The following is a 27,049-nucleotide window of genomic DNA, read 5'->3' as shown; positions in this document are numbered from 1 at the left end:
AGAATATTACGAACGGAACTTCATCAACGAACGGAATCAAATACCACGGAAGAGCTACTTCTCACAGAACCGAATACAGTTGCTCGCACTTCAATAGATTCAAGAAATATACATAGCGGACTAGAAATAGAGTTGATCACAGGCGAGCTTTAAGGTACACGTTACGTCTATGAAATTACTCTTGGGAGGGAAGTGGACACTTTTTCATTAAAAAATGGCACAAGTTTACACTTAATATGAATGCAAAAATTTCCAAAGTTCAGTTTGAAAAGCACGTTTTCTTGGTTTTGTCGAAACCAACTACGGTTTACTCCTACTTTTATGGGGGAGAGGGGTGTGCGTCCAAGCACTTGGAGCAAGGATAAGCACCTCTGACTGGAAACATATAATGTGGTTCAGTCAAACTTCTATATCCCAATGATGCAAGAATCAAGCCCAATGAAGATTACACCCGCAGTGTGTGGAATATGTGTTTTAAGTTGAAGGTGGTTCTACGACACTAGTGAGTATGTTTCTTGTATAATGACTGGTACACTCATACAAGTGAATGTGAGCCCAAGACACTGTTTAGTTAAACATTGCCATGACCAAATGTTTGCGTTACTCCAACGTCTTCATGTTGAATATGCCACGGGCGTCTCTGGCGGGGGGAACGAGGGGGACGCGTCCCCCCAATATTTTGAAGTACAAAATATTCAATAATTTATTCTAATTTATTTACTAGCGACAGAATATCATATAAATAATAGTAATTATATTTATTTGGAATATAATATTAAGGCTGTGAAACGATTGTAATCGAGCTCTTGATATGCCTTAGTGGTTCCGTGAAGGTAAGCAAAAAGGTAACAAATAGAATCGAAGTTTATAAACAGGTTGGGCTAGGTAGTACCATTTAAATCCCTTTCTTTGATGTCTCCCCCAAATTTTACATGCCAGAGACGCCAGTGGAATATGCTATGGACACTTCCATTTATTGTCATGTTCTCAACAGAGGCGTCCAAACTCGAGGTCCCCATTATTATTGAGTGAGAGCTAGAATGAGCTCGAGTCCTAATGAAATAAGTACACTTGAGGTAGAGTGAGCGCGAGCCCAATTAAGGGTGAGCTCCAACGAGGTCAGAGATCGCAAGTCCGAGCCCTAAATTAAATAAGTGAGCGCGAGCTCAACTGAAAAAAATTGAGCTTGAGAGCGAATGAACGCAATCCCAATCGAGATTAATGAGCGTGAGCTTCATTTAAAGATGTGAACGTGAATCTAATACAAAATAACCATTTACGATTCACAAGCCTCACAGTCCTTGTGCATGATTTGAGAAATATTTAGGCGCCTTCTTATGTTTCACTCAACTTACATCTTTCTAATCTAACTTCCGTTTTATTGATCTTGTCACAAGTTTATCTTTTCCTATTAAATATATATATATAAAGATAGGTTAAATACAAAAAATAAATAAATAAATAAATAAACAAATAAATGAAAATAACTTACCATCCTGATTGCGTGAATAACAATAATGAATTGGGCGACCATCCGAATCGTCACTTGACTCGTCCATAGAAGACATAATGGCTCTGTAATAAGATTTATATATCAATAAAAACAAGTGAGTTTCTTTTCACAATATGAGAATACAGTAGACTTCCAAACTATGGGAGTTCAATACTCACACTTGAAGTAGTACATCTATAACTGCTGATTGCAATAGAGTAATAAGATCAAAGATAGAACCGGTTACTCGGACGCTATATCCATACCATAAAACCATTACTCGTTACTTCTATCTCGTTTATGAGGAAACTAAATGAATAAGTTAGAAGTTAAGTAAGTGAATAAGTTAGGTTGGGTATGGACTTTTGGGTTTCGGGTAGAACAACGATGCATTTTGAAAAAAATAAAGTACTTACTGAGGCTTAACAACAACTGAAAATGTATTATTGTACAAAATGTGGTCGGTACCCCAATGGTATTTAAAAGTACCATAGGGTATCTAATTTCTGCATTTTAAAGTATTTTGAAACAATGTCTCTGAAATGTTTTAAAGAAGGATACAGATACCAGTTAACCGAAAATCGCAACTCGCTACATCCCATGGTTACCGAAATATGGGGAAATGAAAAGTGACACCATGGATGTGTGAGGTTTGCGTACTAGATGGTACAGTTTCGAAAAATTAATTACTGAGGCCTAACAACCACCTCAGAAGCAGTTTCAATCCAAAACAAACACACACACCTATGGGGTTTGCAAAACTTCCATTTCTAAACATTACCGAAATATTTCTTAACAAAGTTTTGAGAATTTCATGAGTATGTGTTTACCGAAAATCCCAAATCGGTACATCTAACGGCTACCGAAAAATGGGAAAATTAAAAGCGGCACCTTAGGTATGTGGGGTTTACGTGCTAGATGGTACAATTTTGAAAAACTCATTCCTGAGGACTATCAATTCCAAGAACATTCATAACCCATGACAACCGTATATCCCTATGGGGTTTAGGGGTACCATGGGGTTTGTGAAACCCGGTGTCATTTTTTATTACCCATATTCCGGTAAGCATGAGGTGTAGCGAGTTGCGGTTTTCGGTTAACTGTATCTGTAGACCTAACGTTCTTTGGAACATTTCAGACACATTGTTTTAAAATGGAAGTTAGGTACCCTATGGTACCCCCAAACTCCATTGGGGTACCCACAAATTTTGCACAATAATACATTTTCAGTTATTGTTAAGCCTCAATAAGTACTTTTTACAATTCATCGTTGTTCTACCCAAAACCCATATGGAAATTTACGGCAAAAGTGTACCATCCAGAAATGTCCCTTACTGTACACACAACTACTTTGAATTAATGTAGTAACACTAACTACTTAAGAAAAATGTATGAAAAACGTATCAGAGGCTTAACAATATTTAAGTATGCATTGTATTATGCAATTAGTTTTCTTACTAACATTATACTTATTTTCTTGGTATAAAATTATATTTTCGTTGACTAATTTCCCCTAATTCGAAGCGATATTATTTACCATGGCACACTTTGAAGACACTGTTCGATATAATTAAGTGGAACTACATTTGGAATTTGTTTCTAATCTGTATATAACAGATAATAAAAGATAAAACTTGTACGAAATAACCCACACATGTGGGAATAACTGTCAATTTTACATGATTCCCAGAGAAAAATGTTTTAAATTGTAAATATTCAATTGGAGTATCAACACACTCTTCTATTATCATTCACGAACCACATATATATTTTGTAATTATACTTAATGACGTCATAACTATTGTGTATTTTTATGTGGTAAATGGGCATAGTAAAATGGCGGATATGCAATTTAAATGGTTATCTGTAGCTACTGTTTCTGACACACTATTAATCTGTGTTATACCGTACTTTATTGATGATTTGAAAAATAGAACGACAATATTGGGAGCTAAAAGAGGAAGCTGAAGGTAGAGAAACGTGGAGGAATAATTTCCAGATCCGAATCTAAATAAAAATAAATAATTAAAGAAAAACTCATTAGTCCCAGAACCTGCTAACAGACAGAATACTTTAATAATAATAATAATAATAATAATAATAATAATAATAATAATAATAATAATAATAATAATAATAATAATAATAATAATAATAATAATAATAATTTATTAATGGACAGGACACTAGTATGTCTTTATGCCGCAAATAGAGAATTTGGAGTCAATTTTATTTTATTTTATTTTTATTTATTTACTTTTTTTCTTTTTTTGAAAATTTACAAGTAAAATGTGTTAATTCATAAAACAATAATATTTAAGGAAATTATGTATGTAGGCGATCAACTCATAACTCAGATATTAACATAGAAATAGCACTCCAAAATTAATTATGTTACTTGTGCAGGTCAAGTTTAGATACATCACTCGAAATAATTGTTGAAAAATTATAATTCTTTCACTTTGTTCTTATTGTCCCCCAAAAGATTTGCACTGGGCGACATGACAATACCCCACTTAATACAGATGAAGTTAAACGGGGCCACCAGATGGAATTGTTGAAAAATAACAATTATTTAATGATTTTCGTGCAAATACAACAATAATACGAGCCCCAAAGTACTTGTATTGGTTACACACTACTAACGCAACACTTGTGAACATAAAATACAGCTTTTGTGCACAAATACTCCGCCGGCGAAAAAAGAGTTGAGTTGATTTTGAGTTTAAGGCTATATGAGACGTGGACCTACTGATTAACATGGAATTCGAACCAAATGATCTCCTGCAGGGAATCGAACCCATTTCTCTCACGCCCCAGGTGCGTACGCTAATCGCTTAGCCACGGAGGAATTCGCCGGCAAAAAGAATATTTAATATGGTCCTCATTCTTATGCACTCGCGTATTTTAACAGTCCTAAAAGCACTTGTAATGGTTTTCCACAAGTAACTTTACACTTGTAAACATAAAGTACAGCTGTATTACTTATTATTTAATTGTTTCACCTGCAGAAACTTGTCCCTTGTAAATATATTTTTCCATGCTGAATTTGAATTTTACCTGGGCCGTGATGGTTCAGTGGTAAGAGCGTTCATCTCTGGTGCTTGGGGTCCCGGGTTCGATCCCAGCCCCGGGCGGCGGTGGTTCAGTGGTAGAGCGTTCACCTCTGGTGCTTGGGGTCCCGGGTTCGATCCCAGCCCCCGCCAAGTGAACTTTGTGGTGGACAAACACCGTGTGCGTGGGTTTTCTCGGGGTTCTCCCGTTTCCTCCCACTTTCTTCATTCCACCATTTCACTCATTACTCACCATCACCGTCTCCTTTAGCCTAACTGGCATAACCGTGGGACGTAAAACTCAAAGATTTCATTTCATTTTTCATTTCGATCCCAGCCCCCGCCAAGTGAACTTTGTGGTGGACAAACACCGTGTGCGTGGGTTTCCTCTGGGTTCTCCCGTTTCCTCGCACTTTCTTCATTCCACCATTTTCATTCATTATTCATCATTACCGTCTCCTTTAGCCTTACTGGCATAGGCGTGGGACGTGAAACTCAAAGATTTCATTTCATTTGAATTTTACCTGCAAATTTTGCAAAATGTGATGAGCTTAAACTTGACCAGCACACTATTACCATCATATTGTACTGTACAAACAACGCATACAACATACTTATTTCCTAATATTAATAATTGAAATACATTTATTTATGATTCGTTGTAACAAAAATATCTTTATAAGATATTTATAAATAACTAGTTTAAGTACTTGTTCTAATCTAACCTAAACGATATTAAAGTACTTATCCTAATCCGAGGAAATGGAAAATATCTGTATAGTGATAGGGCCTTATGCCAATGGGCAAATCCCGGGGGATGAGGGGGACATGTTCCCTCTAATCTCGGAATTGGGGGGACTGTCCTCCCAAAAAATCTTATTTGATATGTGTTTTTTTGGGGAGAAACGTGATGATTTGTGTCCGATTGTCACAAAGGAAAGTGAGATGAAATTGATGTCCCCCCAGAATAAGCCTCAAACTTGCCCGCCTCCCAATGTTCTGCTTCCCTGATACTCCACAGCATTGTTTTCCAACTTCATAAATATTTTGAACATCGCTTAAAAAATATGGGAACGGTCTTACTGGTCCACCCCAATGTTGAAGACAGATTTGCGCCGCTGCCTTAGACTCGTTTTGACGTTTGATTAACGTCATACTGAGGATTTGACTAACGCATGGTTATTAGAAGTATAATATTCAGAATTTCTGATTAGCTCTTAGTAGTTGATTAAGTTAATCACATGTGACTAATCCATTTGGAGCAGATGATACCCTGGTTTAGCCATAATTAACTTACATTATGAGAATACAAAGGCAATTAATTAGGCCCTACCTGTCTTCCTTTTTTTCCCTTTCATTTCATCGAGTGAATTAACTATGAAGTAAATATTAAGCCGAATCCTCTACAATAACAGAACTGTTTCCTAAAGTGAACAATGAGAGATGAGTTGGAAATTTCCATTTTTCTAAAGGATACATACAACTGATTGATAAATTATTTTTCTTTATGATTGCAACATAATCCTGCTATTGTCTCTAATATTAATTTACTACTACTTATTTCTGACAAAAATACATCCCTCAGAAATGAATAACTTAATTTATAATAAGATTTCTAAACTATTTAGAAGTTGTTATGATGACAAATCATGAAGAAAACATTTTGATTTTCGTATTTCATGTATCCTCATTTTTACAGACTACGCATATTCACGTCTAGATTTCCGTAGCTTACAGATTTATTTTTCTCCCCGACATATTGAGGTCATCTTGATTAATCATACCCAAATCAACTTATTAGCTGAACTCCAAGTAGACTCTGAATTAAAAAAAAAAAAACCTTAGTACATAGCAAATACGATACCAACTAATCGCGGGACTAACGTTTTGTAATGCGCCGCTAAAATTGATCTGTACCTTAGCGCATTACATGGTATTTGGACAAGTGGGAATTTGCATTCTGTCTGCATCCGATGATGATTAAAATTGAAATCTAAAGGAAAACTAAATTTTTCGAAGCGAAAAAGAAAATAATATTGGAAGTTACATATTGAAAGATAAATCATTTTTAAAAAGCTACGGGATTTGAAAAAGAAGGTCAAGCAACCCTCTGCAGATGAACTTTAAGAACTAAAAAAAAGACAAAGGTAAAATTAGAAAATTGATTAATTGTTTCATGGGTGAGAAAGTACATTAAATAATAATGGATTGCTAAGTTGAAACATATTCGGGAGAGACTTTCCTTCTCTCTCCCTATCATATTTACCACCATAAAAAATGATGTAGTAAATAATGTAAATAGAAATCACTTTCTTCAAAATTCCAAGTTTACGATGAAATATATTTTATAGTTTCAAATCTTCAATCTGATAGAAATATAATATATATACGAATACAAATAATATAACTGAATGTATTATATGATAGAATACCTTACTGTCATAGTACGAGTGGTTAAGGTTATGTTTCGGTAATATATTTGAGATATCAGTACACATGAAGTTCAACTATTTTATATGTTTTAACGTACAAAGGTGTAATCTTCTGAAAACAATACAAATAACAGTGTTGTGTTCACACGTGTCCTAATCGGAATCCAGCGGGAATAATTGCGGTGGGAGCTGATGAATCTGAAAAACAAATATAATAAAGATATAGATATTTGATTAATATTATAGAAAGAAGATAAATGGATATAAAATAAATATATAAATAGGTAATAAGAGAAAAGAGATATGAATAAAAGATATATAAAAATATAGCATATATATTAATTATAAAAGGAAAAATTGAATACTTACCACTTAGTACCGTACTGGATCCGAAGGGCTCGACGTGTAATTCTTCGCTAGAGCCGAAAGAAAGAAATCTTAAAATATATATTTATAAGGAAAAGTAAATAAAAGAATAGTAAGATATCGTTATTACTGAAACCAACTAAGTTACTACAATATAACCTAACCTAACTAAAAGTTATTTGACGAAGTTTATATTTACTGTAAATAAAAGAAGTTTAACTGTATCATTGTATTGGAGTTGATATCAGCCTGCATGATAAGAATATTGAAATTTGAACAAATTGATAACAAGCCAAATATAATCCAAAATGTTCTTACCTAGTTGTTGTATAATATATGTGCATGTAGTAAATATGTTTCAATGAAATTTTAGTTACACGTTTTATTTTCTTCACTGTATAGTAAATTGATATTTAGATATTCCAATAGATTTTACGTCAAGGTGTCATGTTTTCTTACCTTGCGTTGTGATCCAACAATCTCCAGGATGTTGCTTCTCATGTCACCTTGAACCTTTTCATATTCTGAAGTTTTCCCGCAAAACTAAAACAAGTGGGATGGCGACCGTTGCAATGGGCCAAACATTTGGCTCAGTTCGTGCCAGGAGATGCCTGATGTGTCCTGTTGCAGAACCGAGCTAATAATAATAGAATTGATGTTAGTGAAAGTATGAATGATGACATTGTTGTTGTTGTGCTGCCATATGAAAAGAGTATCGAATACGTTGACCAGCGTGTGAAAGCAACAAATAGTGGTTTAAAAGATTTGTATAACGGTTTAAATATCAACAGTGTGTGATACTTTGGAAGGAGTATTACAGTTTGACTAACGATTCTCTCTAAATACCGCCCATAGCGTATAACTATCACGTAATAGAGGAGGAGCTAGGTTAGCCCCCAATGAACTCCCCGCCCAGGACTAAATTAAACTAGTATTTGCAGAACCTTCAAACATCCATGAATCAAATTAAGATGTTAACACACACACATAAAAAAAGTGTTCCAAAGAGTGAAAACTCAAAATGGCTGCTACCCGCAACATTCTTTTTGCATAAAATAACTGTTTTCTTCAAAGATTTACAGAACGAAAATTAACAGTAGAATTATAGAACATACCTTGTTTTTTGTTTTGTATATAAGAGGGAATTAAGAGCATATATTGTCTTCATATTTGTTTAGGTTTAGAAGAAAAAGAAGAAATATGATAAATATATATTTTTCCCGTTCCTTTGAATTTCTCTTTTCGCTTACAGAGACATCACAGTTACTTGTAAGTCAAATTTATTACCAAAATATTCTATCATGTATTCTCCGACGATATACCAAAATCTGAGTAATACTTGATTAGTTACGGAGAAAAAAACTTACACGAGTAAATCTTGGCGGAATCCTTGAATTTACAGAAAAAATGTTTTATAAGAAACAGTTCGTTTATCTTCATTTTAAGACGATATATACACGATTGAAACATATTGACATTTCTAAAAGAATGATTTCCTTCTCAAGATAACTTCTTTCTTAGTACTTGAGTCATATTTTACATCTTATTTCTGTCACTAGCTCATCTTCTTGATTGTTCTTCACGCTTCATTGGGGCGCCCACTAGTTAGGAAACACTGACATAAAGAGATATTTACAAAACAAAGTCAGGGTATGACTAACATCACACTGCTCTCTCGATTTCAAATTTCGATTCAAAATCCAAATCAGTACATTATATATTTATTTATATTTTTCTATATAATTTGTCTAAATATAATATTTATAATTATCTACATATTGTATCTAAATTTATCTCTATATTTTTTTTTTCCAAATGAATGACTGCTTTGCGTTTTGAATCGAAATTTGATATGGTATAGAGATATCAGTGTAAAGTTGGCCACATTTCAACTTAACATTCTAAATATTTGTTTACGTTTTTCAAAACAAACTTTATTTTCAAACGAATCTACAATAAAAGATTAACATAAGTTTTAAATCGAAATTTGAAAGTGGATGGATCACTATGAAGCTAACCATACCCCCAACTTAATTTCCCAATTACACGAAACAAACTATTTTTCATTTAAACCAATTAATAACATACCGGTACGAAAGCCAAAAAATTGGCTTCGGTTTTTATTCGAAATTTGAAATTTGAGACAACGGGGTGAAGTTAGTCATACGTCTATTTAATACTCTAAATATCTCTTTATGTTTTTTGAATCGTATTTTTTCTTTAAAACAATCGATAGCAAACGAAACACTAGCAATCGATAGCAAACACTTGGCTTGGGTTTTAAATAGAAATTTGAAAAATAGGGTGAAGTTAGCGACACTCAAACTTAATTTTCTTAACATCACTTTATGTTTTCCAAAACAAAATATTTTGTTTCTTCTAGTCAATCGATAACAAATGATTGGCTTGGGTTTTGTATCAAATTTGAAAGATGGGAGGCAGTGTGAACTCGGCTTCCCAACTTTACTTTGGAAATCTCTTTCCATGTTTTTCGAAACAAATATTTTTTTCTCCAAAACAATCAATAACAAACGAAAATCAACTCTTATATTATGAACAACAACAACATTCACATTCCAGTTTGTTACTAAAACATTAGCTCTTTTTACAGAACTTCTTACTTAACACACTGATGCTGGTGTATCACAAGTGATACATATTGTATGATCCGTCCATACCTTGTGTATCATTCCTGATACACAGTGAATGTTCTTTTTTATCGCGTTAAATTATGTAATAAATCATAAATTACAAGAGAGATTCAACAATTTTTAATAGATACAGTTTAACCTCATTAATCCTAATATTTGTTTATTTGTTTGCTCGAGCTGTTCGGATTACCAAAAAGTTCGTATTACTAAGGAATGCTAAAAAAAAGCCCGAAACAAGCTTAAAATACATACTTAAATTTACTGACAGTATGTACGTATGTATACACGACTCCAAAAGTGCATTACCACCTGCAATTCTCCCTTTCCTGCAATAGCAGGCAACCCAAAAAGCTCAGCGCTTGGGTTGGTTGCGCATTCGAAAGGCGTTGGACCAAACCTCAATTTTGTTACAAATATATCAGTGTGGCAAACTGCAAATAAGAGAATAAAATAAATTGTTAAAACTTACCATTTTATTATCGTGATGGCAATGGATGACATAAGAGTTACAAAATCATCTTACCTAACCAGTTCAAACAAGGTGAATGGTAAGAAACACACATAAGAGGAAAGCAGTTTCTTTCCTTTTCCAAAAGAAAATCTCGTAAAAAAGAAAAAGATTATATAATGTAAAGGTTTAATATAAAAGCCTAATACCCCAAAACAAACATCCACACGACACAGAAAGAGAGAGAAACACAGAATAAGGAACACCAATGGCTTAGCTGACTAGCAGGCCTCTCATACAAGATAAAGAGATGGGACCCTAGTTGTAAACCTAATTGTTATAATAATAATAATAATAATAATAATAATAATAATAATAATAATAATAATAATAATAATAATAACAATAATAATAATAATTATTATTATTATTAAAAATCGTCTACTTTCCCAATCTCTGACCTACCTAAGAGCATGTCTGTATATAGCGGTCATGTGAGTACCTATTGTCAATGAGTGGCCCTAAAGGTAAAAGGGATGCAAATCTCTGAGAGAGAGGAACAAAAAACTTTCTTATGATAAATTCTAGGGGAAAGTTCGAGGAATTGCTTTTGACGGGTGATTTCTTGTTTTCGGGGACAGAAAATTGTATCGGCTAAGAAATTACAGTATATAATATTGCAAATTTGCAAGTGCATTTATTTACAATGCAATTTGAGGTAATAAAGAAATTGAGGACTTCGGGACAAACGACTTGTCAAGTCCAAAAAGTGAAACTATAAAGAAGATAGCTTCACAAGGATTTCTATTCATCTGATTTTCTTCAAACTTGGCACATATATACTAGACCGAAAATAAATGCACACATGTTTTTTTTTTCTTTCGGAGAACAGGTTAAAGGAGGCAAAGGGTCCCTTTTAAAAAAGGGTACCTCTGATTTAAAAGGACCAAATCAAAGGAACGATACTCTGCCGATGCAAAGATGACTTCAAAGTACAAAATAGGGGTTTTAAAGTTTTTCACAGAGAAGTTTTGCAGAGGCAATGCTCTTTCGAAATGAGAAAGGACCGCGAACAATCTTTATGGAAATTGGATTTCGGTAGAATTGCTTGGAACCGTGTTATGTTGTACATATTATGTTCCTGAGAAAAAGTCTCAATGGACACAAAAAAATCGTTGGCCGTTTGGCCACCATGAGGCCACTTTCTTAAAAAAAGCCGAAGAAAACAACATTCGAGATTTTGGACAAAAATACTAAAACCGTGATGTTGTAAATATTGTGATTCCGAAAAGGTCCTAATGACCATAACCACCAAACACTGATATTTGGCCACTACAGGGCTACTTTTTTTTTTCAAAACAGACAAACATAGTGATATTCTGGATTTCAATGAAAATCAGTAAAACTGTGATGGGTTGTAGATGTTGTGATCTTGAGAAAAAGTCTCAATAAGCACAACCACCAATCACTGACCGTTTGGTAACTACAGAGCCACATTTTTGACAACAGCAGAAATTAACGTTATTTTGGATTTCATAGCAATTGCTTGAAACGGTGATATGTCTTAGATATTGTGATTCTGGGAAAAGGTCTTAATGAAACCACTAATCACTGATCGTTTGGCCACTACGAGGCCACTGTTTTGAAAGTAACCGAAGATGGCAATGTTCTTGATTTCGGTAAAAATGACTAAAACTGTGATATGTTGTAGATATTGAGATTCTGAGAAAAGATCTTAATGGGCACAAACACTAATCAACGAGGCCACTTTCTTGAAAGTAACCGAAGATGGCCATGTTCTGGATTTCGGTAAAATCACTGAAACTGTGATATTTTGTAGATATTGTGATTCTGAGAAAAGGTCTTAATGAGCACAACCACTAATCACTGATCGTTTGGCCACCACGAGGCCACTATTTTGAAAGTAACCGAAGATAGCCACTTTCTGGGTTTCAGTAAAATGACTGAAACTGTGATATATTGTAGATGTGGTAATTCTGAGAAAAGGTCTTAATGGGCACAAACACTAATCAATTGCCGTTTGGCCACAACGAGGCCACTTTCTTGAAAGTAACCGAAGATGTCCATGTTCTGGATTTCGGTAAAATCACTGAAACTGTGATATTTTGTAGATATTGTGATTCTGAGAAAAGGTCTTAATGAGCACAACCACTAATCACTGATCGTTTGGCCACCACGAGGCCACTATTTTGAAAGTAACCGAAGATGGCGATGTTCTTGATTTCGGTAAAAATGACTAAAACTGTGATATATTGCAGATATTGTGATTCTGAGAAAATGTCCTAATGGGCACAACCAATAATTACTGACCATTAGGCCACTTTTTTGAAAGTAACGGAACATGGTGATGTTCTGGATTTCGGTAAAAATAACTGAAACTGATATGTTGTAGATGTGGTGATTCTAAGAAAAAGTCTTAATAGGCACAACCATTAGTCACTGACCTTTGGCCACAACCAGGCCACTTTCTTGAAAGTAACCGAAAATATTGATGGCCTGTATTTCGGTAAAATTGACTGAAATTGCGATATGTTGTAACCATTGTGATTGTGAGAAAAAGTCTTAATGGGCACAGCCAATAATCATTGGCCGTTTGGACACTACGAGGGCACTTTTTTGAAAGTAACGGAACATGGTGATGTTCTGGATTTCGGTAAAAATTACTGAAACTGTGATATGTTGTAGATCTTGTAATTCTGAGAAAATGTCCTAATGGGCACAACCAATAAATACTGAGCGTTTGGCCATTACCGGGCCACTTTCTTGAATGTAACGGAACATGGTGATGTTCTGGATTTAGGTAAAAATGACTGAAACTTTGATATGTTATAGATCTTGTGATTCCACGAAAAGGTCTCCATGGGCACACAAACTAATCACTGACCTTTGGCCACAACCAGGCCACTTTCTTGAAAGTAACCGAAGATGGTGATGTTCTGGAGTTCGGTAAAAATGACTGAAACTGTGATATGTTGTAGATCTTGTGATTCTGAGAAAAGGACACAACCACTAATCACTGACCATTTGGCCACTACAAGGCCACTTTTTGGAAAGTAATCCAAAATATTGATTTTCTAGATTTCATTAAAAATGACTGAAACTGTGATATGTTGTAGATATTGTGATTCTGAGAAAGGGTCCTAATGGGCACAACCAATAATTACTGACCATTTGGCCACTACCGGGCCACTTTCTTGAAATAACGGAACATAGTGGTGTTCTGGATTTCGATAGAAATGACTGAAACTGTGATATGTTGTAGATCTTGTGATTCCGAGAAAAGGTCTCAATGGTCACAAACACTACTCAGTTTCCGTTTGGCCATTACCGGCCACTATCTTGAAAGTAACCGAAAATGTTGATGTCCTGGATTTCGGTAAAAATGACTGAAACTGTGATATTTTGTAGATATTGTGATTCTGAGAAAAAGTCTTAATGGGTACAGCCAATAATCACTGGCCGTTTGGACACTACGAGACCACATTTTTGAAAGTAAACTCAAATGGTGATGTTCTGGAATTAGGTAAAATGACTAAAACTGTGAGATGTTGTAGATATTGTGATTATGAGAAAATGTCCTAATGGGAACAACCAAAAAATTACTGACCGTTTAGCCACAACCAGGCCAATTGAAAGTAACCAAAGATGGTGACATTCTAGATTTCGGTAAAAAATGACTGAAACTGTGATATGTTGTAGATATTGTGATTCTGAGAAAAGGATTTAATAGGCACAACCACTACTCACTGACCGTTTCGCCACTACAGGGCCAATTTTGGAAAGTAATTGAAAATGTTGATTTTCTGGATTTCGGTAAAAATGACTGAAACTGTGATATGCTGTAGATATTGTGATCCTGAAAGAAGGATTTAATAGGCACAACCACTAATCACTGATCGTTTGGATACTACAGGGCCACTTTTTTTGAAAGTAACGGAACATGGTGATGTTCTGGATTTCTTAAAAAAAAAATAACTGAAACTGTGATATGTTGTAGATCTTGAGATTCCGAGAAAAGGTCTCAAGGGGCACACCCACTAATCACTGGCCGTTTGGACACTACGAGGGCACTTTTTTGAAAGTAACGGAACATGGTGATGTTCTGGATTTCGGTAAAAATTACTGAAACTGTGATATGTTGTAGATCTTGTAATTCTGAGAAAATGTCCTAATGGGCACAACCAATAAATACTGAGCGTTTGGCCATTACCGGGCCACTTTCTTGAATGCAACGGAACATGGTGATGTTCTTGATTTCGATAGAAATGACTGAAACTGTGATATATTGTAGATATCGTGATTCTGAGAAAATGTCCTAATAGGCACAACCAATAAATACTGAGCGTTTGGCCATTACAGGGCCACTTTTTTAAAGTAACGGAACATGGTGATGTTCTGGATTTAGGTAAAAATGACTGAAACTTTGATATGTTATAGATCTTGTGATTCCACGAAAAGGTCTCCATGGGCACACAAACTAATCACTGACCTTTGGCCACAACCAGGCCACTTTCTTGAAAGTAACCGAAGATGGTGATGTTCTGGAGTTCGGTAAAAATGACTGAAACTGTGATATGTTGTAGATATTGTGATTCTGAGAGAAAGTCTTAATGTGCACAGCCAATAATCACTGGCCTTTTGGACACTACGAGATGACTTTTTTGAAAGTAAGCTAAAATGGTGATGTTCTGCATTTAGGTAAAAATGACTGAAACTGTGATATGTTGTAGATATTGTGATTCTGAGAAAATGTCTTAATGGGTACAACCAATAATTACTGACCGTTTGACCACAACCAGGCCACTTGAAAGTAACCAAAGATGGTGATATTCTGGATTTCGGTAAAAATGACTGAAACTGCGATATGTTGTAGATATTGTGATTCTGAGAAAATAATTTAATAGGCACAACCACTACTCACTGACCGTTTCGCCACTACAGGGCCAATTTTGGAAAGTAATCGAAAATGTTGATGTTCTGGATTTCGGTAAAATTGACTGAAATAATGGAGTGTCAGTGGGTCAATTGGATTAAGATTTTTAAGTGGGTTTGTGGGTCAACAGGATATGACTCACTGCGACACACAACCCACCGTGACCCATTTTGACCAAAAAATCCGTTCTGACCCACGCCCACCCACCGAACTATTCAATACTGTAACTCACCAACCCATTCTGCTCAGTGCATTGTAGACACCTTCTTCTGAGCACTGGTGAATTTGTCTACGTTTTACTTTCAAGGCCTTCTTTTTTCTTCTTTTTCATTTGTTTCTATTGAAGAAAGAACTTCAGCCACTCTTGCAGAACTTTAGGAAATTGATCATATTTGTAATTGTAATAATAGCAATAGGACTTACTTCTTGACTTTTCAGACACAGCCTAAGAGTTTTTAGAGGAGCTAACTACTTGTTTTATTTTGAATCACCTATAATGTATGAATTATTATATAAAAAATTAATATAACTATGTATGTGTGATCATCATGATCAAATTGCAAAGTCAACCGAAATGACATTTGGCATATACATAGTTAGGCCCTAATCTCAATATCATTTTTTAAAACTCCCTTTTGTTGGGGGGGGGGCATTTTCTATATATAGGATTGATTTCTAAAAATAATCGAAAACGATCGATATTAGTTGACTGCCTAATATTGATATTAGGCAGTCCTTGATATGAACCACCGTGACTGCCATGATATAAATTTAACTTCAACTGCTTCTTCAATGTTCTTCTTCTTTTTAGTTTTTACTTTCTATGGCTAGAGTCGAGGGTGAAAAAAAAATATGCTGTTCAGAAAATGCTGTTTACAATGCAGTGAGAAGAGTGGGTCATGGTGGGTGATGGGTCGCAGTGGGTCACGGTGGGTGGTGGGTCACATGCTGTTGAACCACGTCCCACTCAGAAAACTCGACCCACCGACCCACTGACTCACTCACCCACTCCAACTCTGGTTAACGTTTCGGCGTCTGGAGTAAACAAGTTCTGCCAGGGGAACTTTTTTCTTTCAAAATATATTTTTATATGTTCATATTTATTATTATTATTAATTACTTTCTTGTATTTTTTCCTACATTATCTTAGATTAGTGACCGCGGTTTAGGATAGATTATGTAAAGTCAAATACGGTTATGTATGTTTACATTTTCGTTTCTTTCTTTCAAAATGCACTCCTATCTGTTCAAGTAGTCCAAACGTAGGCATACACCTCTGTATTGATCAACTATAACATTCTAGTGTATGAGTTTATTTGCTTCGGCTCTTCTGAGCTTAAGATGTAAGTAAAAACATATTAAGAACAAATAACAAAGAAACTAAGTCTACCTGATGGATAAAAATAAGAAATTATATAAAATGCAATGAGCTGATCAGTACGGTACTGTATACGTACTTTTTGGCCACCCTGTATATTATTAATAATTTATTTCTTGCATTTAATAATAACTAGCTGAAAATTACCACTTTTCGCATGGGTCAGATAAAATATCTATGTAAACAAACTGAACAACGAAACGAAAATATATCGGTAATTTTCTACTACTTTTACATATCGCGGGAAACGCCCCTTGAGACCCCCTGGTTCAAAATTTAAAAAGAACGCCTCTGGCTCCCAAGCGATGGGAGCTGTATTTAGAAGTCAACGCCTCTGGAAGAATCACCATTCATCTCAGCGACCGTGAAAACTAAGGATTTGATACTAATATAGGTCATTTTGGATTATTTTTACGTGTTTCTGTACATCTCCCCCTACCGGTGACCCCGGCCCGCACGCAATGGTAGCTGATTTTGAAAGTCATCGCTAATGAAGTGTCACCATTGATCTCAGTGACGGTGAAAACGATGAATTCGACACAAATATCGGCAATTTTCTAATATTATTACATGTCTCGGTAAACGTTCCCCTCCCCTGAGACCTCTGATTCGATTTTTTTTAAATAAAAACCACTTGGTCCTGGTCTGGGGCCTGGACAAAAGTATCCGTTATTAAAATTTAGTAACTTTTTGTCAACTCGTCTGATCCCCAGGCCGCACACAGACAGACACACAAGCAAACTCGAACAGATAGAACAAACAGCGTTCTTTCGCATAGAATGTTGTTGCTTCCACCCAGCCTAAGTGCCGGAGGGCTTCTTTTATACGTAAACACGTCTATTGAATCTGCCTCTTCTATCGAAGTAATGTGTCGCGTGTAGTGCTAGTATTAGCTATTTTGTTGTTATTGACCTTGAAGAACTAACAAATGGTTTCACATCAAGTCACAAGTCGCTTTGGTCCGTGAAGTTGATATACAGTAGAAATGACCTATGCATTACTCACCCGTTGTGAAATAGAAATATTATGTTGGTTTTATCTGAACACCCACAAATCTGTTATAGCAAGAGGCCTTTCCACAACTACTTTCAATCTAGATTAAATTTCACGGCTAACTTTTTGAATCATACATAAGAGTATCATTGATATGTTAGTGTTAATAATATTTATGGAACCAAAGACAGGTTTTAAACTACCAAACTGTGCTGTGTATAAAGTAGGAAATCTTATAGAGTGGTTTCATCCGTGTGTCTGTCGACAGATACCAAAGCAAAGACACAAAGTGATATAGAGACAGGGGCGGATCCAAGGGGGGGGGCGATCGGGGCGATGCCCCCCAGAAGAGGAAACTTTCTAATTTTTTATATATAAATAAAATCCATCCCAGAGTTGGGAAACCCTTAAAAGTAGCATTATGACAACCCACCGCCCCCCAGAAGTCGGTCCTGGATCCGCCCCTGTATAGAGAAATGGTTTTCTGCTATTGAGTCTTCATCCAATGAATAGAATAGGTTCCATCTCATCCGTAACTTTATGTTGAACCCAGAAGTGGTTCAAATTAGCAATTTCCGGTTCTAACATTTAACCCATAGATGAAAACGGTAACATACATGAAAACGTTTTTTTTTTTTTTTTTTGTAAACGATTGTGCGTGTATAGGCAACATATCATGGTCATTCACAATCTCTACTAAAATTGAAAATGGTTTAAATTTATTATTACTTATGGTTTCAACAGCAGTTTCAACTTTCATCGTCATAGCATAAAACGGTAACATAGCGAGAACTGATTTTTGAAAACGAGTTACCATCTAGAGTCAACACGGGTACACAAAATATTCTACCGAAATTATAAATGGTTGAAATTTACTATTACTTCAGGTTTGAATTTCCAATTTCCACCTAATAGAAATAGTAAATGCTTCTAGATGTGGTCTTTTGCAATTAATTCAGTATCCAAAGAATATATTTTATTTCCTCCGTTAACCTTCTACTCAAACCGGAATTGCTTCAAATTAGCCATTTCCGATTTCAACGTTTGTCGATATATAAAAAAAAAAAATGATAACGGATAGTGAGAAGTGGTTTCTTCAAACGATTTAGAAGCTAAAGACAAATAATTGCAATACTAAATTCGGCTGTAGTTAGAATTTATTATAACTTCTGGTTTCAATAATGGTTTCAACGCTTATCGCTATAGAATGAAAACGGCAGCAGATAGCTAGAAACAGTTTTAAGCAAACGATTCAGCCTCTCAACAAACATATCGTTATTATCCATATAACTCTACTAAAACTGGAAATTGTTCAAATTTATTAGTACTTCCTGTTCCAATACTGATTTGCGTAGAGCAAAAATGGTAAAAGATATTAAAAAGTGGCTTTTTGCAATCGATTCATCGTCTCAAGAATAGCCTCCTCCATCTCCGTGGCAGCTTTGATCAAAGCAGAATTTGTTAAAATTAGCCATATTCTGTTTGAACGTTCCTCGCCATACAGCAAAAACAGTAACAGATAGAACATTTTTGTCCAAACGATTTACCGTCTCTAGGCAACATACCATAATTATTGTCAACACCCTACCGGAACAGGAAGTGGTTCAAATTAACTATTACTTCCCATCTCAATTCTTTTTTTCCATAGATCAAAACAATAGGAGATATCAGGATACGGCTTTTTTTTTACGATCAACAGGAAGTGGTTCCAATTAACTATCATTTCCTATTTCAATTTTTGTTTCCAGGAATCAAAACAATAGGAGATATCAAGATACGGCTTTTTAAAATACATCAGAGACGTAAGGAAATGTTCCTCCAAGAATTCAGCATCTCAAGAATACTTTCCACCAATTCCTATTCAAAAAAGAAGTAGCTGAAGTTAGCCAAGCTCGGTTTTAACGTGTATTGCTACATTTTTAATCTATGACGAAGAGTTTCAACTTGTTGCATATATTAGAGGAGTTACCAGTACCAATACCAAACTAAAAGAAGTGAGTATCGTTTCACAGTATGAAACGAAGATTTCCAAACAATATGAATTCAATAGTGAAACTTGAAGTAGTGTTATCATCTGTCACAAAAGAAAATGTACGTTTTTCGCGGGATAGTATGTTTCTATCGGGGCGCGGTAATTTTGGCACCGGAAATTTTGGCACCAGTAGTTTAGACACGGTAATTTTGGCACCGGTAATTTTGGCACCAAGAAACGAAGCAAACGGAAATTTTGGCACCATTTATAATTGAAGTACAGAAAATGTGAGAAAATACTCTGAATGTAATAGATATTTAAATTCACATGTTATTAACTAGGGCTGTTCCAGAGCGACGAATCAAACCAGTGACGAATGTACAGTCAGCGACAAAATTTCTTTCTCTTCTGTAAAATTTATTTGCCTATAACTTTGGAATTGATGGACTGATTTGAGAAGTTTTCTGTAATTTATGGAAAACTGTATCTTCTTTGAGTTGCTGAATACTGCACTGTTTACTGCACTGGGGTTGTATTCTACTTTCAAGTGCAAACAGTAACAGCTGATTCGAACCATGGAAATTGAAGTACAGAGAAAAAAATAGAAAATACTCTGGATATAATATATATTTACGTTCACATGCTAATGACTAGAACTGTATCAGCACGAATAATGAAACCAGGGACGAATGTCCACAGGCACGAATAATGAAACACCAGTAAAATATAATATTGGCAGCTTCATTAGATATTCAAAGCAAGTCAAAATTATCCCCTAATGGGTTTGTATTTTTACTTTCAAGTGCAAACAATAACAGCTGATTCGAACCATGGAAATTTCACTTTTTGACAACATCCGTTGACCGGCCAATCGGATTTCAGCACCACCGTGTGACAAGCCAATCACGTTCAGGGATTTGTTTCAATTTCAATCTTAAACTTTTAATGAGGCTTTAGGATATGCGTGAGAGGGGAGCCGGAAGTTTCGATGGAAAGAATCTCGGTGTAATCTCCTCTGCAAAATAAATTGGTACATTAACATCTATCATATCCAGAGTATTTTCTAATTTTCTTTCTCTGTACTTCAATTTCCATGGTTCCAATTAGCTTTTACTGTTTGCACTTGAAAGTAAAATACAAACCCTTTAGAGGGGAATTTTAAGTTGCTTTGAATATGTAATGAAACTGCCAATAGTATCTTTACCGGTGTCTGTACTGTCAGTAACAAAAGTTCTTTTCCTATGTTAAAATTTCTTCCGCGAATATCTCTCGAATGAACGGACAGATTTGAGTGCAATATTCAGCATCTTAAAGCATATATAGTTTTCGGTAAATTTCAGAAAACTTCTCAAATCAGTCCATCAATTCCAAAGTTATAAGCAACATAAATTTTACAGAAGAGAAAGAAATTTTGTCGCTGACTGTACATTCGTCACTGGTTTGATTCGTCGTGCTGGAGCAGTTCTACTTAATAACATGTAAATTTAAATATCTATTATATTCAGAGTATTTTCTCAAATTATTTGTACTTCTATTATAAATGGTGCCAAAATTTCCGTTTGCTTCGTTTCTTGGTGCCAAAATTACCGGTGCCAAAATTACCGTGTCAAAACTACTGGTGCCAAAATTTCCGGTGCCAAAATTTCCGCCTTTCGTTTCTATCACCTCTCGATTTAATTAAATGTTTTAAAGGACCAATCCCTAACCATAAATCGATAAACGTATTACCTCTCGTTTTGCAGCTCAGACAAGATACGATAGAAATATCGTAAACCTTAATAGAAAGACAAAACAGCTACGTTCTTTTACAAGCTTGAAACTTACGAATATTAGCAGTATATATTTACAGAGTAGGGAGTTTCTGCTACGTTATTCCGTAGTTGATTGAATCCGTACAGAACTACCACCCAGATGCTATGTGAGCTTTGTGGTGGACAAATACCGTGTGCGTGGGAGTTTCCGGGTGGTCCCGCTTCCTCCCACAGTTTTCATTCCACCAATTCATCCCATCATCATCCATATAGCCTGAGCCGTAGTTACCTAAAGAACGTATGACAAAGTCAAGTACTTGACCTACTAAGTAGAATTTGGTACGCTACCTTTAGACCACGGAGGCCAAAACCGTGAACTGGCGTGCTCATAAGATCAGTGCAATTTGTAGTTATGTTCAATTAGCAAGCTAAATACCAAATGATGTTACATGTTCCTGTATTCTTTATATCATAGTATGATACTACAAATATAACAAAATATTATGATAAAATAAATCACCAAGACGCCAGGGCGGATTAGGTTTTCCTGGAACGGTGGCTCAGTGATTGAGCGTTCACCACTGGTGGATGTGGTCCCTGGTTCGATCCCAGGTCTCGCCAAATGAAATTTGTGGTGGACAAACACCGTGTGTGGGGGTTCTCGACGTTCTCCCGTTTCCTCCCACTTTATCAATTCCGCCATTTCATTTCATTTATTCCACCATCATCACCGTCTCCTTTAGCCTAGCCGGCATAACTGTGGGACGTAAAACTTAAAGATTTCATTTGCATTGTTTTGCTTTCGTATTACTAGTAATAGCAGTAGTGGTATTCGCTGTCGTATTAGTATAGTAATTAGTAGTAGCAGTAGTTGTAATAGTAACAGTAGTAGCAGTGGCGGCAATAGTGGAATTAGCACTAGCATTCGTAATCTCAATAGTAATAATAGTATTAGCAGTAGTAGTTGTAGTATTAGTATCACATACGGTGTAGAAGTTTTACATATCTTCTCTGTTACTTGTAATGCATTAATGAGTGTAGTATAAGACTTTTACGTCCATGAGCTGTATTATTGTATAATAAGCATGGCTGGACAGAGCAAGCACAAATAACAAATAGACAGACAGTATAGGGATATAGAAAACAAACCTTGGGTAACTTTTCACACGATTTTCCTATTTCAGAAGGACAAATAGACAGTGCAATATTATGACGACATATTTCTCATTTTCCATTACATATTGAAGGATTGACTTGATTTATCAACTTGGTTGTTCTCAGGCCGGTTACGCCCGGCCCACTTAGAGCCCGGTTCCTTTGTGCCCGGCCAGTTTAGAGTCCGGCCCATTCTCTGCCCGGCTCGAGATTCGGGCCGGATCGGGTCGAGACGGACACAGAATACAGATCCATCCGGGCCGTCTTCGGGCCTGGCTTTGTGGGGCTCTGGTCTACAGACACACGGATAAAACCGTTTTATAAGACTTCCAGCATTTATGCACAGCATAGGTTTGAAGGTCATTTCTATATTAACTTCATGACTTAAAGGGAACTTGTATTCCTCGAAAGGCATTTGTTGGTCCTTCAAGGTCAATCGAACAATGAAAAAACTGATACTAGGAGTATTTTAACACGCCACTCACTACAACGATATAACAGAATGCTGCCTCCGGCTGTTAATAAAAGGCTTAACTAGCTGGAACTCGCTAGTACAGGAGCAACGTTATATGCCAAACAACGTTGTACTGTGTAAGAAATGCTAGGGGTTGTTCTGTCTATGTGCGCCGCCTCCTTGGTGTTCCCTGGTTAAAGCACTCACACAAATAATCTTGTCAGGGCGCTGCAGGCAAGATTTTTAGTTTCGAAACATAATGAACATAATAAAATAAATATTTCTCGCTTGACACTATTAAAAAATAAACAATTAAAATATAGAGATGGGAGTTAAAATTTCTAACCTCTAAAACATAATTGATTGTTTCAAATGTGTTTTTGCAAAGGCAACCAAGGAACTTTATACTTTATGTCCACAACAAAATCCTTGCAGGCGGCGCGGTGGCTCAGTGGTAGAATATTCACCTCTGGTGCTTGGGGTCCCGGGTTCGATCACAGTCCCCGCCAAGTGAACCTTGTGGTGAACAAACACCGTGCTAGTGGGTTTTCTCGGCGCACTCCCGTTTCCTACCACTTTCTTCATTCCACCATTTCATTCATCTCTCATCATTACCGTCTCCTTTAGCCTAACCGGCATAACCGTGGGACGCAAAACTCAAAGATTTCATTTTTAAAATCCTTGCAAGTTCTTTTTGCAATACCATTAAAATTATTTTCTTTTATGATGATATTTTCATTTTAATTTGTATGAATGTAGTATTTTCTTTTAGTAACGTTTGATAATATCACTGCCTCTTGCACTCATTGTGCATCATGTAAGTTGTTGAAAATATACACTAAATACCACGATTATATATGTTGGGAATATGCATTACAGGAATTAAACTTGAACCCAGGTTTCAACCTGTTTCTTTACGTTTAAGTCAGCCGTGTTACCGATTGAGCTAGGACAGTCCCAACTTATCCTTATACAGTAAAACCTGCCTTCAACGGACCCTTTATTAAACGGAAAACTGTCTTAAACGGAAATATTTCACGGTCCCATGAATTTTGGAGTGCAAAACGTGTAAAAGTCCCTTCATTAAGCGGAAACTGTTTTATGCGGACAACGGAAAGCAAAATAAACCTTTAACGGAAAATTCAGAGTTCCAGACTACAGCGTTCAGAAAATGTTTAGACATTCTGTGAGAGGGTAAATATATACATTACATGTCTGCGATAAATTCTTCGTTCTTTTGTTAATTTTTCTGGGTATTGTTGACCTTCCCCAAGCACTAATCATATTCACCCCCACAATTTGTCCGTAATCCCCTCACCTTAATCAAGAATGAAACGGAAAGTCGGAAGGAGAAGACGAGGTGAAAGAAGAAGAGGAATACGGTACCAAGTTCGAAAAAGAGTGAAGAATAAAGACGTATCAAGATGATCTCAGAAGTTAAAAGGAACTGCAACAATTTGCCATACGGAAAAATGACTCTGATTTACGAAGTGTAGTTTCTCAGGCTAAAGTGTGTACGGAAAGTAGAACAGCTAAGCAGCAATGTATACAGAAAACTGCTTGACTACTGAAAAAATAAAGAAAGCATGTGCATAGCATATTTTGTATTAATTTGTAGAAGAAATAAGCATTGTAATTGAAAAACGTACGTACAACGTACGAACAATATTTTCTCAGTATGTCCGTTATAAGCATGTATTAAAAAAAAAAACAGCGTCTACCTCCATTAAGCGGAAACCTGACTTTAACGGAAATTTCTGCGAGTCCCGCTCGATTCCGCTAAAGACAGGTTTCACTGTATTACCGGTATATTTTACTTTATCACAGCACAGCCCTTTATGACAGTGTTCATAAAAGATTTTAACTAAAAAGAAATCAATCAAAAAAAAAATCGAGACCCCTGAAAACGTATAAATAGTCCCGCCATTTATATGCACCCACATACATTTTGGAAAGTCGGCGCCGTTGGTTCTATCTGTCGTGTTTGAAATCAGTGTTTCTTTCAGAAACTGTTCCGGGGGGGGGGGCACACTTCGTATTCCGGGGGCACTATCGATAACTTTCTATTTTTTTTATTATATTATAGATGTATTATTTTGGTCTCTTACGGGGGCACTCTCAGAGCTCCGGGCGGGCAGTTCCCCTAAAAACACTTCTGGAAGAAGCACTGTTTGAAATACGCCTAATCTAATATAAATAAAATAAAAAGTTTGTTTGTGTGTCTGTCTGTCTGTATGTATGTATCTGTGTGCTGCCTGGAGACCAGACAAGAGGACCGAGAGTTACCAAATTTTGATCTTGGGTACCTTGGCCAGGTTCCGGATTAAGACGAAGCGTTTTTTTTAAATCGAACCAGGAAGTCTCAGGAGACGTTTACAGGGACATGTAAAAGTAGTAGAAGATAACCGATATTAGTGTCGAATTCAAAGTTTTGGCGGTCGCTGAGATCAATGGTGAAACTCCGATTGCATTAACTTCCAAATTAACCCCACTTAGTTGAGGGTCAGGGTACCGGAGATGATAATTGACATGTAAAAATAATCCAAAATGGCCGATATTAATGTCAAATCCAAAGTTTTCGCACTCGCTGAAATCAACGGTGATACTATAGAGGCGTTGACTTCCAAATACAGCCACCATGCGAATAATGGGTTTTCTGATAGTTATTAATAAATGCAAGAAATAAATTATTAATAATAAATGGGAACAGATAGGAATGCATTTTGAAAGAAACAAACGAAATTGTAAACATGCATAACCATTTGTGACTTTACATAATCTATCCTAAACCACGATCACTAATCTAACAAGAAGAAAGTAGACTTTGGTAAATTAACTTCGGGGTCATTTTTCGCGAGGGAGTATTGCACATTTAAAATATGAATATTTACATGTCTCGAATCTGGACTGAAATTCGAGTTGACGCACTTTGTAAAATTCGAGACGAGTCAAGACAAATTTATTTCTCGACTCTAATTTTCGGGCCGAGACACGAGTCGAGTCGAGACTTTTCGTAAAAATCTCGACTCGACTCGAATGTGTCGAAAATCTTTCTATAATTTTTAATATTATTTTGAAGAAAGTATTCAGTCAGAAACAGCCTTGAAACCAATTCCAGTATTTATTACTTTAGAAAGGTACCGAACGCATAAACTTAATGATTAATCTTTCGAAATCAAGATTTAATTTTCAGCTCAATTCCGTTAATTAAAACTAATAATTAATGTCGTGATATTTGATTGTACTTCAAATATAATAATAATAATAATAATAATAATAATAATAATAATAATAATAATAATAATAATAATAATAATAATAATAATAATAATAATAATAATAATAATAATGCTCTGGGGGACATACACGTGAGCATGTATCTAGTATAGCTCGAGCAAAGCACAATGACGGCCGACGCGTATCGCACACTGCTTGCAGACTACGTACACCCCTTGATGACGACCATGTTTCCCAAGGGTAGTGGCATTTTTCGACAAAATAATGCACCATGTCACAAGGCCAGGAGTGTGATGAAGTGGTTCAAGAAATGTTCAACAATGTTCTTATCTGTTGACGATGTGCGAATTACAAGGGGAATGAGGGAAATCCCCATTGGTAATACTATATGCTCCTATAGCCAAAGGAGATTTCCCTTCATGTCAAAGAACTATTTGCTGTGTAATTAAAATGTATGAGTTGTTTTATCTGTTGTGTGTATGAAATAAATTATTAAAATATGCAACAAATAAATTATTAACAATACATGTAATCAGATAGGAATGTATTTTGAAAAAAAAGAAAAGAAACGGTAAACATACGTAACCATATTTAACTATACATAATGTGACTAAATTAACCGATGGTAACTAATCTAGAATAATGTAGGAAAGATGCAAGAAAGCAATTAATAATAATAAATATCAATATATAGAAATATATTTTGAAAGAAC

General features: G+C 35.7%; 1 protein-coding gene across 2 annotated transcripts in view; it reads right to left on the bottom strand.

Annotated features, from left to right (window-relative positions):
- LOC145678802 (uncharacterized) overlaps positions 1–3,267 on the bottom strand; it is a 30,807-nt gene extending 27,540 nt beyond the window's left edge. Inside the window, exons 1-2 of one of the 2 annotated variants that reach the window (XM_081749319.1) lie at positions 2,955–3,267; positions 1,493–1,575 (exon numbers count right to left, since the gene is read on the bottom strand). In XM_081749319.1, coding sequence (XP_081605445.1) covers positions 1,493–1,568 — 76 coding nt within the window. In that variant the 5' untranslated portion in view covers positions 1,569–1,575; positions 2,955–3,267. Of the gene's footprint in view, positions 1–1,492; positions 1,576–2,954 lie in introns of those variants that run through there. The other variant, XM_081749320.1, reaches the window with a different exon arrangement.
- Positions 3,268–27,049: the final 23,782 nt, after the last annotated feature.

Source organism: Thermobia domestica, chromosome 2 (genome assembly GCF_964235325.1).
Source record: "Thermobia domestica chromosome 2, izTheDome1.hap1.1, whole genome shotgun sequence".
Lineage (NCBI taxonomy): Eukaryota > Metazoa > Arthropoda > Insecta > Zygentoma > Lepismatidae > Thermobia > Thermobia domestica.
Note: the sequence above shows the minus strand (reverse complement) of the source record. Positions and strands in the feature narration are given on the sequence as shown.